The sequence below is a fragment of the Oryx dammah genome, unplaced genomic scaffold (assembly GCF_014754425.2).
Source record: "Oryx dammah isolate SB20612 unplaced genomic scaffold, SCBI_Odam_1.1 HiC_scaffold_12, whole genome shotgun sequence".
Classification (NCBI taxonomy): Eukaryota; Metazoa; Chordata; class Mammalia; order Artiodactyla; family Bovidae; genus Oryx; species Oryx dammah.
Window position 1 is genome coordinate 54432206 of NW_024070196.1, and position 16155 is coordinate 54448360.

The following is a 16155-nucleotide window of genomic DNA, read 5'->3' on the forward strand; positions in this document are numbered from 1 at the left end:
TTTCCTCCTTTGTAATGCTGCTTAGATTCATTTGTAACTGAGCTCAAGGACAGCCTGACTTCAGGTCCTCTCAAACAGAAACCTCTTTATCTTCATCCATGGCCATTTCTTAAAACCTGGAGAGGCCATGGGAGAAGGCAATGGCAACCGACTCCAGTGCTCTTGCCTGGAAAATCCCATGGACAGAGGAGCCTGGTAGGCTGCAGTCCATGGGGTCTCTAGGAGTTGGACATGACTGAGCGACTTCCCTTTCACTTTTCACTTTCATGCATTGGAGAAGGAAATGGCAACCCACTCCAGTGTTCTTGCCTGGAGAATCCCAGGGACGGGGGAGCCTGGTGGGCTGCTGTCTCTGGGGTCGCACAGAGTCGGACACAACTGAAGTGACTTGGCAACAGCAGCAGAGAGGCCATGGGGCTTGGTGCTGGTGGCAGATTAGGGTGAGGAAGGAACCACCCTAATGTGACTCGTGGGTGCAAGCTCTCAGGTCTAATCCTGTGGTTCCCCTGGGAACGTCCCCCCCTGGGGTGGGACCTGGGCCTAATTTAGAAACCCAAACTTTTGTCTGTGCTGTTCTACGGCCAGGAACACCCTATCACTACCAATTCCTCATCCAAGTGACTACTTCTGTTTTTTATTCCTTTTTAACAAATGTTTTATTGAAGTATAACATCCACAAGGGAAAATGTGCATAAGTGTATACAGCATTTGGAATTTTTCAAATTTTAACACACCCTTTAACCAGCATCCAGATCAACAAGTAAAACATTTCAGCACCTGGAAGCCTCCCTTGTGCCCCCATCCAGGTGCCCCTTCCCCGGGGGAGCTCCTCTCCAGACAGCACACATGGGTTTTGCCTGTTTTGAAACCTGATATTTTTTTTCCTTCGGAAATCTTCTTTCTTTTTTAATTTTTAAATTATGATAGTATGATAACATTGACAGGAGACTTGGAAAATACAAGACAAAGTTACATATAGCTCCACTATATATGAGTTTTTTTTTAAGTAGATGAATTAAGATTTTTAGTTAGAGTTTCAATATCAAACTCTCAAACATTGATAGAATGAAAGCGGAAAGTGGAAGCAAACAGTAGACCTGAAAAGCACTATTAACCAATACAACATACTTAAGAATTATACAGTTTTCACACAACAGCAGGATACAAATTCAAGTTCCTGTAGACTATAAACCAAGAGACACAGGAAAATATCCAGGGACATAAAGTGCAAAAATTTCATCATCTAAAGGTATTGAAATCATACAGAGTCTGTTCTCTTATCACTGTGGCATTATGTTAGAAATCAATATCAAAAGGTATTTGAAAATAACCCTCATATTTTCAAGTGCAATGTGACATTTATCAAGAGAGATCTTTGACTTAGCCATTGAAAGCCTCAGTAAAATTAAAAGACTGAAAAAACACAGAGGGTGATGGCAGAGAAGAAAGCATTTAAATGAGAAATGGATAGCAAAATGAGAAATTAATATCAGAGACTTTTTAAAAGCTCTGTGTATTTAGAAATTGAGATGGCCACTTTTAAATGATGGGTGTTGATACCTGACCTTAATAGAATCACACACACACTTCGGTATCTGGCTTCTTTGGGTCCATGTTGTAGCTGGGAGAGTTATCCATGCTGTGTTACAAGTCGCGTAGATTATTCATTTCTGTTGCTGTCGAGTGTTCCATTGTCTGAGTATTCCACAACCTGTCCGTCCATTTTCTGGGGGTTTCCAGTTTGGTGCTGTTGCAGAGAAGGCTGCTGTGAACACGCGTGTCCGCTGGCTTGGTGCACAAGTCCCTGCGTTTCTCCTGCATGTGTTCCAGTGACTGAAAGCGCCGGGACTTAGGGCACCATATGTTCACCTGTAGTAGCTTGGTTGTTGTTGGTTGCCCCATCGTGTCTGACTCTTTGCGACCCCTTGTGCTGCAGCATGCCCGGCCTCCCTGTCCCTCGCCGTCTCCCTAAGTTTGCCCAAGTTCATGTCCATTGCTTCAGTAATGCCATCCAGCTGTCTCATCCTCTGACGCCCTCTTCTCCTGTCCTCAATCTTTCCCAGCACCAGGGGCTTTTTCAGTGAGTCAGCTGTTTGCTTCAGATGACCAAAATACTGGAGTTTCAGCTTCAGCATCAGTCCTTCCAATGAGTATTCAGGGGTGATTTCCCTTAAGATTGACTGGTTTGATCTCCTTGCAGTCCAGGGAACTCTCAGGAGTCTTCTCCAGCACCACAGTTCGAAGGCATCAGTTCTCTCTCGGTGCTCTGCCTTCTTTATGGTCCACCTATCACAACTGTACGTGCCCACTGGGAGGATCATAGCCTTCACTATACGGACCTTTGTCGGCGGAGTGATGTCTCTGGTTTTCAACACACTGTCTAGGTTTGTCATAGCTTTCCTGCCAAGAAGCAAACGTCTTCTGATTGCATGGCTGCAGTCACCACCACAGTGATTTTAGAGCTCAAGAAAAGAAAATCTGTCACTATTTGCACCCTTTCCCCTTCTATTTGCCATGAAGTAATGGGGCCAGATGCCATGATCTTAGTTTTTTTAATATTCAGTTTTAAGCCAGCTCTTCTCTCTCCTCCTTCACCCTCAACAAGAGGCTTAGTTCCTCTTTGCTTTCTGTCATTAGAGTGGTATCATCTGCATATATGAGGTTGTTGATGTTTCTCCCATCTATCTGGATTCTAGCTTGTAACTCATCCAGCCTAACATTTCTCGTGATCTGCTCAGCATATAGATTAAACAAACAGGGTGACAGCAGATAGCCCTGTCGTACTCCTTTCTTGATCTTGAACCAATCAGTTGTTCCATACAGGGTTCTACTTGTTGCTTCTTGACCCACATACAGGTTTCTCAGGAGACAGATAAGGTAATCTGGTATTCTCATCTCTTTAAGAGCTTTCCACATTTTATTATGAGCCACACAGTCAACGGCTTTGGCATAGTTGATGAAGCAGAGTTGGATGTTTCTCTGGAACGCCCTAGCTTTCTCTGTGATCCAGCGTATGTTGGCAATTTGATCTCTGGTTCCCCTTCCTTCCAGCTTGGACATCTGGAAGTTCTTGGTTTGCATAATGCTGAATCCTAGCATGCAAGATTTTAAGCGTGACCTTCTAGCATGGGAGATGCGTGCAGTTGTCCAGTGGTTAGCACATTCTTTAGTGCTACCCTTCTTGGGAATTGGGATGAGGGTTGACCTTTTCCAGTCCTGTGGCCACTGCTGGGTCTTCCAGACTAGCTGACATACTGAATGCAGCACCTTGATGGATGTTCAATAGATGCTGCCAAGCAGTCTTCCAAATCACTAACTTGTTCTTGAACTTCATTGCTGCTTAGACATACCTTCCTCCAAACCCCGTCCTCTGAGCAGTACTTCTTCCTCCTAATTTCATTTCAAGAAGAGAGGGACAGACATACAGGCATGTGGGACCAGCTAGGCAAAGGCTCAGAAGTGGGAAGGGCCTGATTTGGGGTGGGGGGGACTGAATCACTCTGGGGGAGCACAGCAGTCCTGCAGCCCCCTGCCCCACCCCTCCTGGCCCCTCCAAGCCCCTCTTTGTGCCCAGGATAAGGTGAACTTCACGCTGTGCTCGGGCCCTCGGCTGGAGGCTGCCCTGGCCTCCAAGGACCGGGAGATCCTGCGGCTGCTGAGGGATGTGCAGCGTCTCCAGAGCTCCCTGCAGGAGCTGGAGGAGACCTCCGCCCACCAGATTGCAGACCTGGAGCGGCAGCTCACCGCCAAGTCTGAGGCCATCGAGGTAGGTCTCGCGGGAGGAGGCGGGCAGGCGGGAGACAGGGAGGGCATCCCCCAGCAGAAGGACATGGACCAGCCTCCCCCATCTTTGTTTGATCTTCTAGAAGCTAGAAGAGAAGCTCCAGGCGCAGTCTGACTATGAAGAAATTAAAACAGAGCTGAGGTATTGTGTTGGGTGGGCCCCCCCCGCCGACACTGCCAGGCCCTCTTCCCTGGCAGGAGGCTGCCTGGGAAGATTGCCAGGGGCCCTCAGCAGAGCTCATCAGCTTCCTCCCTTCCACCAGATCCCGCTTTGTGGTACCCTGTCTCCTGTCCACTGGCACCCTGGCTATCATGCCCAGTCCGTGGTCATCAAGAGCTGCCTGTGGGGAAACAGCCTTGTTGTTGCTATTGCAGGGCGGAGGTGGAGCAGGGGGAGGAGTGAAAGTGGAAGTTAGTTGCACAGTTGTGTCCAACTCTTCGAAACCCCATGGACTACATAGCCCACCAGGCTCCTCTGTCCATGGGATTCTCCAAGCAAGAATACTGGAGTGGGTTGCCATCTCCTTCTCCAGGGGATCTTCCCGACCCAGGGATAGAACCCGGGTCTCCTGCATTGCAGGCAGATTCTTTACCAGCTGAGCCACTGTGGGGCAGGGGGTGATGCCTTAATCAGACCAGCTCAGGCTGCACCCCTCCAGGGGGAGTAGACCATTTCACAAGCCGCTGCTTCGGGCCTGTTGTCCACTGAGTCCCATGCTGTGTGAGACCCAGGGGTGGGATGGGTGCTCTCCGGGAAGAGGAGCAGGTGGCGTGCCTCTCACGAGGCCTCGCCCCGGCCTGAGGACCTGGCTGGCCTCATGCTCTGTCTGTACTTTCTCTGGCAGCATCCTGAAAGCCATGAAACTGGCCTCCAACACCTGCAGCCTCCCCCAGGTGAGAGTCCCCACCACCGTCCCTACCGGGCAGGCTGCCCTCAAGAGCTCTGCGCCAGCCATGCCCTCTCAGCCCTGCTTCTTGTCTCCTCAGGGCATGGCCAAGCCCGAAGACTCACTGCTCCTGGCAAAGGAGGCCTTCTTCCCTGCGCAGAAATTCCTCCTGGAAAAGCCTGGTCTTTTGGCCAGCCCTGGTAGGGGAAGCAGGATGCTCTTGGGGCTAAGGGGCTGGGGTGGGAGCTGCCCGTGGGTCTCCGGCCTCCTCCACGCCCTCAGACCACTGCCTTTAACACAAAGGGCAGCAAGATGATGGGTAAAAGGCAGGCATGTTGATTGAGCGCCTGCTGCGTGCCTGGGGCTGAGCTGGTGGCCGTCCATGGCTAAGCCAGCGGGCGACTGTCCCCTAAGGTGGGACACATGGAGACAGCCAGCTCACTCAGGCCCTCCCAAGGTCCCCAGAGGAATCCCTCATGCCCCAGCCTTCGTGAGCAGCAGGGAGAGGTCACAGGGCGTTCACACCAACCCTTACTGCAGACTGCTGGGAAAGGCCTGTCTCCCCCAGATCGCCCCTTCTCCCCACACAGTGGCCTCATGACCTTTCAGCCATGTGGCTCAGCCACATGTATGTGCTGTCTCCATTTCCTCCTCTGTGAAATGGGCAGATACCGGCCCTAGTAGGTGCTGTGAGGGTAGATGCAAACACATAGACAAGCCGCACGGGGCAAGCACTTAGGAAGTGGGCTGTCCTGCTCTGGGATGGGAATCAACCCTCCCGGGCAAAGCGCTGGGCCCGTAACAGGTGCGTGGTTCATGCGCTTGGCGGTGGGAGGGTCACCCCAGAACTGGAATCTGGCCCAGGCCTTGCAGAACGGGGACTAGGGAAGGGGGCGGGGCGTGTGCGGCAGAAACACCGGTGTCGCTCACGCTGTCGGACGCCTATAGCACTTCTCCCCTCCCCCCCGCCCTCTGTCCGCTTCCTCTCCTTCCAAATCTCTCCCTTTTTGTGTGTCTCTCTGCCTCCCTCTCTCTCTCTGAACCTCTGTCGCTTTGCCTTTCACTCTGTCTCTGCCTATCTCTGTCTTCTCCCATGTTGTTTCTCTCCATCTGTCTGTCTCCCTATCTCTGTTTCTCTGTGTCTCTCTTCCCATCACTATCTACTTCTCTGTCTTTCTGTCTGTCTCTCCTCTCTTCCTCTGTCTGTCTGTCTGTCTCGGTGTTCTAGAGGAGGACCCTTCGGAGGATGATTCCATCAAGGACTCTCTGGGCACGGAGCAGTCCTACCCGTCCCCTCCACAGCTCCCACCACCACCAGGGCCCGAAGACCCCCTGTCCCCCAGCCCAGGGCAGCCCTTGCTGGGCCCCAGCCTGGGCCCCGATGGCCCTCGGACTTTCTCACTGTCCCCCTTCCCCAGCCTGGCCTCAGCGGAGAGACTGACAGGGGACACGCTGCTGTCCAAGCACATGATGGCCCCGACTGCCTTCAAGGGGGAAGCGGGAGGCCTGCTAGTGTTCCCCCCAGCCTTCTATGGCGCCAAGCCCCCCACGGCCCCTGCTACCCCAGCCCCTGGCCCTGAGCCGCCCGGGGGTCCTGAGCCAGCAGAGGGGGCCGGGGGCAGCGTGGCCACGGCAGGGGCTGGAGCAGAGGAGGAGCAGCTGGACACGGCGGAGATTGCCTTCCAGGTGAAGGAGCAGCTGCTCAAACACAACATCGGGCAGCGGGTGTTCGGCCACTACGTGCTGGGGCTGTCCCAGGGCTCAGTCAGCGAGATCCTGGCCCGGCCCAAGCCCTGGCGCAAGCTCACGGTGAAGGGCAAGGAGCCCTTCATCAAGATGAAGCACTTCCTGTCGGATGAGCAGAACGTGCTGGCCCTGAGGACCATCCAGGTGCGGCAGCGAGGTGGGTGCTGGCCGAGGGCCCGTCCTCCGAGCCGTCTCCCCGGGCCAGCCCCGGGGCGTGGGGCTGCTGAGGGCTGAGAACACGGCTCACGGTTCAGAGCCTGAGTCTGCCACCTCCCAGCTGGGTGACCTGGGGCAAATGACTTTGCCTCTCTGTGCCTCAGTTTCCCACCTCTGTAAAATAAGGGAAACCATCCTCAATCCCTCCCTCCTGGGGCCCCCTGTCCCATGCAGCTGGCTGCAGCTGCAGTGCAGTTCAGCCTGATAATGGTGGGGAAAGGCCGGGCCCCTGGGGTTGCCTTGGCAGATACCCCGTAAGCACTTCCAAGCCTCAGTTTACCCATGCATAAGATGACCGGGGTGACCCCCCCCAACCTTGACAGACTCAGTGTTTAGAGTAATCCATGTGAAGGCCCCAGGTTTTGACTCCACAGACACCTGAGTTTGTGTCCAGCTCTGCCATTCATCTGCTTAGTGACCTCAGGCAGCTCTCTCTAGCTGCTCTATGCCTGAGTTTCCCCATCTGTCAGGCTCCTAAAGAGAGTTAAATCGGCATAAAGCGTGTAATAACTCCTTGAGAATTGTTAGCTATTTTCTTTTCTTTCCTTTTTTTTGGCCACACCTTGGGGCATGTGGGATGTTCGTTCCCCCACCAGTGATTGAACCTGCATCCTCTGCAGTGGGAGCACAGAGTCTTAACCATGGGACCACCAAGAAAGTCCCAAGATAATTGTTCACTTTGATGGTGCCTGCCCTCATTGGGTTTTGTTGTTATTTCAAGCTGAAATCTCTTGTGGGTCCACAGTTTGTCACACAGACTCACCATCTAGCTCTCACTCTCCCAGCCCTGGGAGGAAGACACCAGCCTGTCACCCTGCCCAGCACCAGGGACTGACCCCCAACATGCAGGTCCCCACAACAGACACCTCCTTTCCTCCCCCAGGCAGTATCACCCCAAGAATCCGCACGCCAGAGACCGGCTCGGATGACGCCATCAAGAGCATCCTAGAGCAGGCCAAGAAGGAGATCGAGTCACAGAAGGGGGGTGAGTGTGGCCACAGCAGGTGAGGCCCGAGGCCTCCAGGGCCTGTCCTGAGCAGGAGGCGAGGCTGTGTCCACCCCAGAGGGGATTCCAAGCAGGTCTAAACCTGTTTTCCTTTTTCACAACCTGCAGCCAAGTGAGATCTAGGCCTGGAAAGTACCAGATCCATTATCCGGTATGGGAGCTATAAGCCATTTAACTACAGTTAAGTGAAATTACGGAGAAGGCAATGGCACCCCACTCCAGTATTCTTGCCTGGAAAATCCCATGGATGGAGGAGCCTGGTGGGCGCTAAGAGTCGGGCGCGACTGAGTGACTTCGCTTTCACTTTTCACTTTCATGCATTGGAGAAGGAAATGGCAACACACTCCAGTGTTCTTGCCTGGAGAATCCCAGGGACCGGGGAGCCTGGTGGGCTGCCGTCTATGGGGTCGCACAGAGTCGGACACGACTGAAGCGACTTAGCAGCAGCAGCAGCAGCAGAGTTATTATAAGGACTTAATAAGATAGAAATAAAGCAACTGATACAGTACCTGGCAAGTAGTCAGTATTTTAAAAAACACCAATTGAAATTGTTAAAGGCTCTGAGAAGTTCTGCAACTGAGAAACCTTTTTTTTTTTAATTTACCACCTTCACTAATTTAAAAAATATTTATTTATTTATTATTTGGCTGAACCAGGTCTTCGTTGTGGCACATGGGACTGGTTTTGTTTGTTTCTTTGTTTGTTTTAATATTTACTCTTTTTTAAAAACTTTTTATTTTGTATTGGGGTATAGCTGAATAAGTGTTGTGATAGTTCCAGGTGAACAGCAAAGGGACTCCGTCATACATATACATATACATATTTCCATTCTTCCCCAAACTCTCCTCCCATTCAGGCTGCCACATAACATTGAGCAGAGTTCCCTATGCTATACAGTAGATCCTTGTTAGTTATCTATTTTAAATATAACTGTGTGTATATGTCCATCCAAACTCCCTAACTATCCCTTCCCCCAGCACCAGGGATCAAACCTGGGTCCTCTGCATTTAGAATGTGGAATCTAAGCCACCAAACCACCAAGGAAGTCCCTAGAAACCTCTTTAACTAGATTCATTCTTCAGCTATAGAAAATTTTTGTTATATTTTATATTCCACTATATATTTGGGGGAAAAAGTATTTCAGCTTTTTTGGAAGGAGTGGTAAGCAGACATTCTTCACTGCCTTACCCCAAATCATTTGCCATCTTTTTTCTTGCTAACAAAACTCTAAGGTCAGGATTTGACCAAAGACCTGAAGCCACAGGGATCCTTCAAGAGGACCACATATTCATGTCACTATTTGAAATCCTTCCATGGCCCCCCATTACCCTCAGGATAAAATCCTAATTCCCCAACAAGGGCTCCCGGCCCTAGAATAGTCTTCAGACTCCTCCTGACCCCTCCATGCCTCTCATATGAACTGTTTTTGCTCATGACCACCCTCACTCCTGTTTCTGTGCCCCTAAGGCCATCTGCACCCCAGCCACCTTTCTCTCCGGCTCCTGCTCCTACTTGACAACTCATCTCAGAACTCATCTCCTCCAGGAAGCCCCCAGCCCCATCCTGGTGGATTGGAATCCACCCCTCCTCGGACCCCCCATAATGACCTGTATTGTTCGGTGCAATGGAGCCTGAGTGCCTTGGCTGCCAATTTTGCCTCAGCTATTTATTAAACAGTGTGACCTCTGGCAAATTACTTAGCCTCTCTGTGCCTTCATTTTCTCATCTTTAAATCTCAAGGCTGTGTGAGGATCAAATGACATCAGGTGCGGCAAGCACTCAGCTGGGGTCTAGTATGTAGAAGGTGTCCCTGGAAAGTTAGCCGTCCTCATTACATGATCACTGTGTCTCCACTGTTGCATTTATTCATGTTACAAATGACTCTGCTGATGTGGCTGTCAACCGGTGGGGGATTCTTGCAACCAGGGATCTATCACCTATCACATCCCTGCACCCAGGATAGTGTAGTACAGCCAGTGGAGACACAGCTGACTCAGAACTGGATGCCAGCTCCAGCACTCCCACTCCGCTTTACAGTATCTGCTCCCCCCTGGTGGTAACGTGGGGCAAGTGTCCCTATTCCCAAGTCTGCTGCTGGAAGCCACGAATTTCCCATGGACCCTCTTTTTCCTGGTTCCTGGAAAGGACAGAGAGAGATTAACCCTGCTGGGATCCTGCTGTGCCCCACCCAGATAATCTGCTGAGCCCCGACTGTGTACACACTTAGTTATGTCTTCTTGGTCAATTCTGGTAGCAAAAGCGAGGCAGGCATTCAGTAAACATTAAATGCCTACTGTGTGCTGGACAGAGGTTACACATGTAGATGAGACGCAGTACTGGGGTGAAAAGAACCATGAGCAACAGTCTCGTCTAACTCTTCCACTAAACAGAAAACTGAGGCCAAAGAGAGGGGACATACTCACAGTTATTCGGAGACCAGAGGAGAACACGGGCCTCCTGACTCCCTGCGCAGTGCTCTCCCACTGGGAGGTCTGCATCAAGGTAGCAAAGAAATTAAAAAGACATCACAGAGGGAAACCTTTGCTCCAGTGGCCCAGGCAAGAGGTTTCCATTTAGGGTCTGTGAAAAGTTCAGCAAGAGGAAGAGTGCCAGGATACCCCCCGATGTCCCTCACAGAAGTGAAGATTAAGCAGAGAGCAGTTAGCATCCCTCTGGGAAGGAAGTGAATATGGCTGACACTGACCTGGGAGCTCTGCTTTTGGGGATCAAAGGAAATATTCAGAGTGGGAACAAAAATGTATATACAAGCTATCTCTTTATTGTTTCCAACAGTGACAAAGTAGAAACCTAAGTGTCCAGCAATGGGGGGCTGGGTAACTGAAGCGGAGAGTATTTCTTCAGTGGCATATGCAGCCATTAAAGATAGAAGAACTTCAAATCGTAGGGAAAAACACTCATGTTGATACTAAGTGGGAGCAAGCCAGGCCACACTGCCACGTATCAAGTGTGACCATCCCATGCATGTAGTTAGAAAACAGATTGGAAGGGAAAACCTGGGAAAATTTCATATGATTACCACTGGGGGGAAAGATCAGAGGGGATTTTCATTTTCATCTTAAGTTTTTGTGCATTGTTAGCTCTCCAGATAGACATGTATTACTTTTTTTTTTTTAACAGGGGGATTTTTTGGCCATGCTCGCTCTCTGTTGCTTTGCGTGGGCTTTCTCTAGTGGTGGTGAGCAGGGGCTGCTCTCCGTTGCAGTGGCTTCTCTTGTTGCGGAGCACAGGCTCGAGGGTGCTCGGGCTCAGTAATTGTGGCACTCGGGCTTCATTGCCCCACGGCATCTGGAGTCTTCCCAGACCAGGGTTCAAACCCGTGTTCCCCGCATTGGCAGGCGGATTCTTACCCACTTTACCACCAGGGATGTCCGTTTTGTTTTGTTTTTTGAGGTAAAATTCACAGAACATGAATCTAACCATTTTAGAGTGAATAATTCAGTGGCGTTTAGTGGCTTCACAATGTTTTGCAGCCACTGTCTCTGTCTAGTTCCCAAACATCTTTATCACCCCTAAAAGGAAACACTGTGCCCATTAGCAATCACTCCCCACACCTCACCTCCCCTGAGCCCCAGGGAGGCCCCAGTCTGTTTTCTGTGTCTGTAGCTCTCCTTGTTCTGGATATTTCATATGAATGGAAACTGTCCAATAGGTGGCCTCTTGTGCCTGGCTTCTTTCACTTCACATAATGTTTTCAAGTTTCCTCCATATGGTATCAGTGCTTCCTTCCTTTTATGACTGAATAGTATTCCATTGCTCTATTGCTTTTTAATTGGCAAAGCAATAGAAATTATTTTTAATGGAGCTATGAGGATCCACCAGGGTGCAGACTGCACAGGGAGATAGTAAAGGAAGGGCTGTGTTGATCTAGGTTGGTCCAGGGTTGGGGAGAGACCCCAGTGTAGGAAAGGCCACTAAGAGCAGCGGGAAGCACGGTCCTGCTGTTCCTTTGTGTTGACCACTTGTAGAATTTTCACCAAGTAATGTATTGCTTATTTGGCTTGCTCTGCCGCTCAATGGAAAGCAGGTTATACTGTGTGTCCCCTTCTGGGACTTGCTTTAATTTGCATAGGTGGATCACAGCATGTGTAAAAGCAAGTCTTCTTCTAACGTTACAGTATCCCCATGAACACTTTTTCTGCATAAGCTAAAATCTCAGTGTCCACCTGGATTTTATCCCCAGATGCAGACGTTTGCCCCCAACATGTCTCTGGTATAAATTCTGTTCTGTGAACGTCTTTGTCCATCAAGCCATGCCCTGTCCACGGGCCTCCAGCCTCCCTGTCCCCTTTCCCACAGGCGAGCCCAAGAACTCAGCAGCCCCATTGAGCATCACCAACGGCACAGCCCCCGCCAGCACCACCTCGGAAGACGCCATCAAGAACATTCTGGAGCAAGCACGCCGCGAGATGCAAGCGCAGCAGCAGGCCCTGCTGGAGATGGAGGCCGGCGCCCGGGGCCGCTCGGTGCCTCCCTCGCCCCCAGAGCGGCCCTCACTGGCCGCCGTGAGCCAGAATGGGGCCCCGACGCTCGTCAAGCAGGAGGACAGCGGTGTCGGCAGCGGGGGGACGAGCAGCAGCGGCACGCAGACCTCCCTCACGGTCCTGTCCCCGGCCGCCTTCGTGCAGAGCATCATCCGGAAGGTCAAGTCAGAGATCGGCGACGCCGGCTATTTCGACCACCACTGGGCCTCGGACCGTGGCCTGCTCAGCCGCCCCTACGCCTCTGTCTCTCCCTCACTCTCCTCCTCCTCCAGCTACTCCGGCCAGCCCAATGGGCGGGCCTGGCCCCGTGGGGATGAGGCCCCCGCAGTCCCCGAGGACGAAGCAGCCGGGAGCGAGGACGAGCCCCCCAGGGTGGGCGAGCTCAAGGCCGAGGGGGGCGGCCCTGAAGGGGGCGGCGGCGGACGGCTGGCCTACTACCCAGCCTACGTGCCCCGCACGCTGAAGCCCACCGTGCCGCCCCTGACCCCCGAGCAATACGAGCTCTACATGTACCGCGAGGTGGACACCCTGGAGCTGACGCGCCAGGTCAAGGAGAAGCTGGCCAAGAACGGAATCTGCCAGAGGATCTTCGGGGAGAAGGTGAAGATGGTGGGGTTTGCCCCGGAGGTTCAGGGAGCCTGGGGAGCGAGGACGCCTTTGCTGTGTCCATGGCCTGGAAAGAAGGGTGTGTGTGAGTGTGTGTATGTGAGCAAGAACTGAGCAGAAGCAGGATTCAGACCCAGATCTGAGTGACCCCAAAAGCCCTTTTTCCTGCTCCTGGGCAGTGGGGAAAGGGGAGCCAGGGACAAGGCTGGCATTCAGTTCTGCGGTTTTTAAAGCTGTGGAAAGCTTCCATCTGGTTAGGTAATAGCCACCTACCCATCTCCTCCAGTAACCTCCATCCCTCCCATGGTCCATTGCACTTAAGTGTTAAGGCTCAGCCCAGCTTGGAGGAATAGGAAATGCAACACAGGAAGGCTTCCTGGAAGAGGAGGCACTTAAGGGGTCTTCCAAGTAGGATTTTTAGATGGACTTCCCTTGTGGCTCAGCTGGCAAAGAATCCGCCTGCAATGCGGGTTCAATCCCTGGGTTGGGAAGACCCCTTGGAGAAGGGAAAGGCTACCCACTCCAGGATTCTGGCCTGGAGAATTCCATGGACTGTAAAGAACTCTGGAAGGGCACTGCAGGTGGAGGGCACAGCATAGGCACACAGCAGGCATATGGAGAGTGAAGATCACTTGAAGGCAGCCCTCTCCTCTTGGAACAGGAGTGAGCAGCGGGCCCTAAGGGTCTGGGGAAGAGAGGTGGAGGGTTTGGCCAGGACCTGCTGACCCAGCCTTCCCGCCCTGCCCCTCCCCAGGTGCTGGGCCTGTCACAGGGCAGCGTGAGCGACATGCTGTCCCGGCCGAAGCCGTGGAGCAAGCTGACGCAGAAGGGTCGGGAGCCCTTTATCCGCATGCAGCTGTGGCTCTCGGACCAGCTTGGCCAGGCCGTGGGCCAGCAGCCCAGCGCCTCCCAAGGTGAGTACAGATGGGGCCCCGAACCACCCAGAGCCCTCACTCTTCCAGTCTGGGCAGTGGCTTCGCTGCCCAGGTCTCCCTTCCCCTGCCCCTCCCCACTGCTGCCCTGAAAGGGTCCCGGCTCCGCTTTCATCCTTCCCTCAGCCAGACTGACCTCTAGGTGGCGCCAGAGTGCCTAGACTGAGCGGGAGTGGTGGGGTGGGGGCAGTGGCCACCTTACCATCCAGTTAAATACGTCGAGGAAGAAGTACCTTTTTCCACTTCACTGGAAGGTGCCCTGTGGACCAGCACAGGAATTTCTAAACACGCCCCTCCCCACTAGGGACACCTCCTCAGGCGTGTCCCCTGCCCTCCCCGGACTGTCCAGCGGCTCAGCTCACACTGGAAAGTCCAGTGAGTGGGTGACTCTTGATTCCTCAGGAGGTGACCCCCATTATCTCATGGAGTCCTCTTTATGGCCCTGAGCAGGGTAGTTGCAAGTATAGCACTGCTTGTATTATGGCCCCATTTAACAGATTCAGGAACTGAGGTTCAGTAAAGTCACCCTACCTAAGATATCTTCTAAAAAGTGGTTTTCTAACATGCTGCTGCTGCTGCTAAGTCGCTTCAGTCATGTCCGACTCTGTGCGACCCCATAGATGGCAGCCCACCAGGCTCCCCCATCTCTAGAATTCTCCAGGCAAGAACACTGGAGTGGCTTGCCATTTCCTTCTCCAATGCATGAAAGTGAAAAGGGAAAGTGAAGTCACTCAGTCGTGTCCGACTCTTAGCGACCCCATGGACTGCAGCCCACCAGGGTCCTCCATCCATGGGATTTTCCCGGCAAGAGTACTGGAGTGGGGTGCCATTGCCTTCTCCATTTTCTAACATATATGTACACAAAATGTCTTACGAAAAATGTGGTTTTATTTTTTAAGGTAATTACCATTTTGTTATAGTGAGACTATTAAAGCTGTACTCTCACAGCAACTGTCAAGTATATATATAAAATAGGATTGTTAACTACAGTCACCATGCTGTGTATCGAATCCCAGAACTTACTCATCTTATATGCATCTTTTTATTACATTATTATTGATTGCCGTGGGGACTCACTGTATTTTACTTAGCTAACTCTGGCAGTTGGACTTGTCAGTCATTGCCAAGTCCTTTTTTTTTTTTCTCTTAACTTTTAATTTTGATGTAATTTCTAACTTACCAAAGAGTTGAAGCAATAGAACAACCAACTTTCAATATCCTACATACCGATTCACCAGTTGCTAATTTTGCCATATTTGTGCTTTTTCTCTCAACCATTTAAGAGATTAATTGAAGATATCATGTCCCGTTTCAAAATTATTTACTAAGAATGAGAAATTTTACAATAATACAATACTGCTATGTAACCCACCATCTATATTCCAAGTTTCTTCAGTTGTCCCAATAATCACCTTTATATAATTTTATCTTCCCCTGTCCAGGTCAAATTCAGGATCACTTGTATTTAGTCATCATGTCTCTTTAGTCTCTTTCAATTTGGACAGTTCTGCCTCTCTCTAAAGTTTTTTAGTTTTGACGTTTGTGAAAACTGGAAGCCAGTTATGTTATAGAGAGATGCTCAGTTCAGCTTTGTCTCATGTTTCCTTGTGGTTAGATTCAAGCTGTGCACTTCGGGCAGGAATATCCCAGAAATGTTGCTCTGTCCTTCTCAGTCCCTCGTATCGGGAGTCACCAGCTGTTGATTTGGCCTGTGATTGGAGGTGCTAACTTCAATCACCAGATTGAGGTGGTGTTGGCAGACAGCTGTACTTATAAAGTTACTGTTTTTCCCTTTGTACTTAATAAGTATCCTGTGGGGAGATACTTTGGGACTATATGGATATCTTTTTCCTCCTCCAACTTTCATCTACTGGTTTTCACAGCCAGGATGGTCCCGGCCTGAGATTTTACTGTGGTAGTTGCAAAATGGGTTGTTGCCAACTCTTGGCTGTAACAAATAAGCCTGCCCAAACCATGCATGTCTATGCCAGATTGAGTAACTGCCTTCTCTGTCTCTCTGCGGCCCACAGTCAGTCCCACTGAACCAAGGTCCTCGCCATCCCCACCCCCTAGTCCCACGGAGCCACCGGAGAAGAGCTCCCAGGAGCCCCTGAGTCTGACACTGGAGAGCAGCAAGGAGAACCAGCAGCCAGAGGGACGCTCCAGCTCATCACTGAGTGGGAAGATTTACTCGGGCAGCCAGACCACAGGGGGCATCCAGGAGATTGTGGCCATGTCCCCCGAGCTGGACACGTACTCCATCACCAAGAGGGTCAAAGAGGTCCTCACAGACAACAACCTAGGTACAGGGTACCGGGAGTCAGGGATGCTGCCTCTTGCCCTGCTTGGCCCCCCCTTGCCTTAAGGAAAGAGCCATGGTGAGATCCTAGGTACTGGGTCCCTTCTGCAAGTGCTGCTCAGCCCTGGGCCACCCAGGGCCCCCTGGGAGGCATCTGACTCTGAACTGGGTCTCTAGA

General features: G+C 51.6%; 1 protein-coding gene across 1 annotated transcript in view; it reads left to right on the forward strand.

The window, feature by feature from the left end:
* The window catches only part of CUX2 (cut like homeobox 2), a 277314-nt gene that overhangs the window by 251610 nt on the left and 9549 nt on the right, over positions 1-16155 (forward strand). The window contains exons 11-19 of the mRNA XM_040250610.1: positions 3575-3766; positions 3867-3925; positions 4629-4677; positions 4771-4870; positions 5899-6573; positions 7516-7617; positions 11956-12740; positions 13501-13660; positions 15709-15981. Coding sequence (XP_040106544.1) covers positions 3575-3766; positions 3867-3925; positions 4629-4677; positions 4771-4870; positions 5899-6573; positions 7516-7617; positions 11956-12740; positions 13501-13660; positions 15709-15981 — 2395 coding nt within the window. The remainder of the gene's footprint in view (positions 1-3574; positions 3767-3866; positions 3926-4628; positions 4678-4770; positions 4871-5898; positions 6574-7515; positions 7618-11955; positions 12741-13500; positions 13661-15708; positions 15982-16155) is intronic.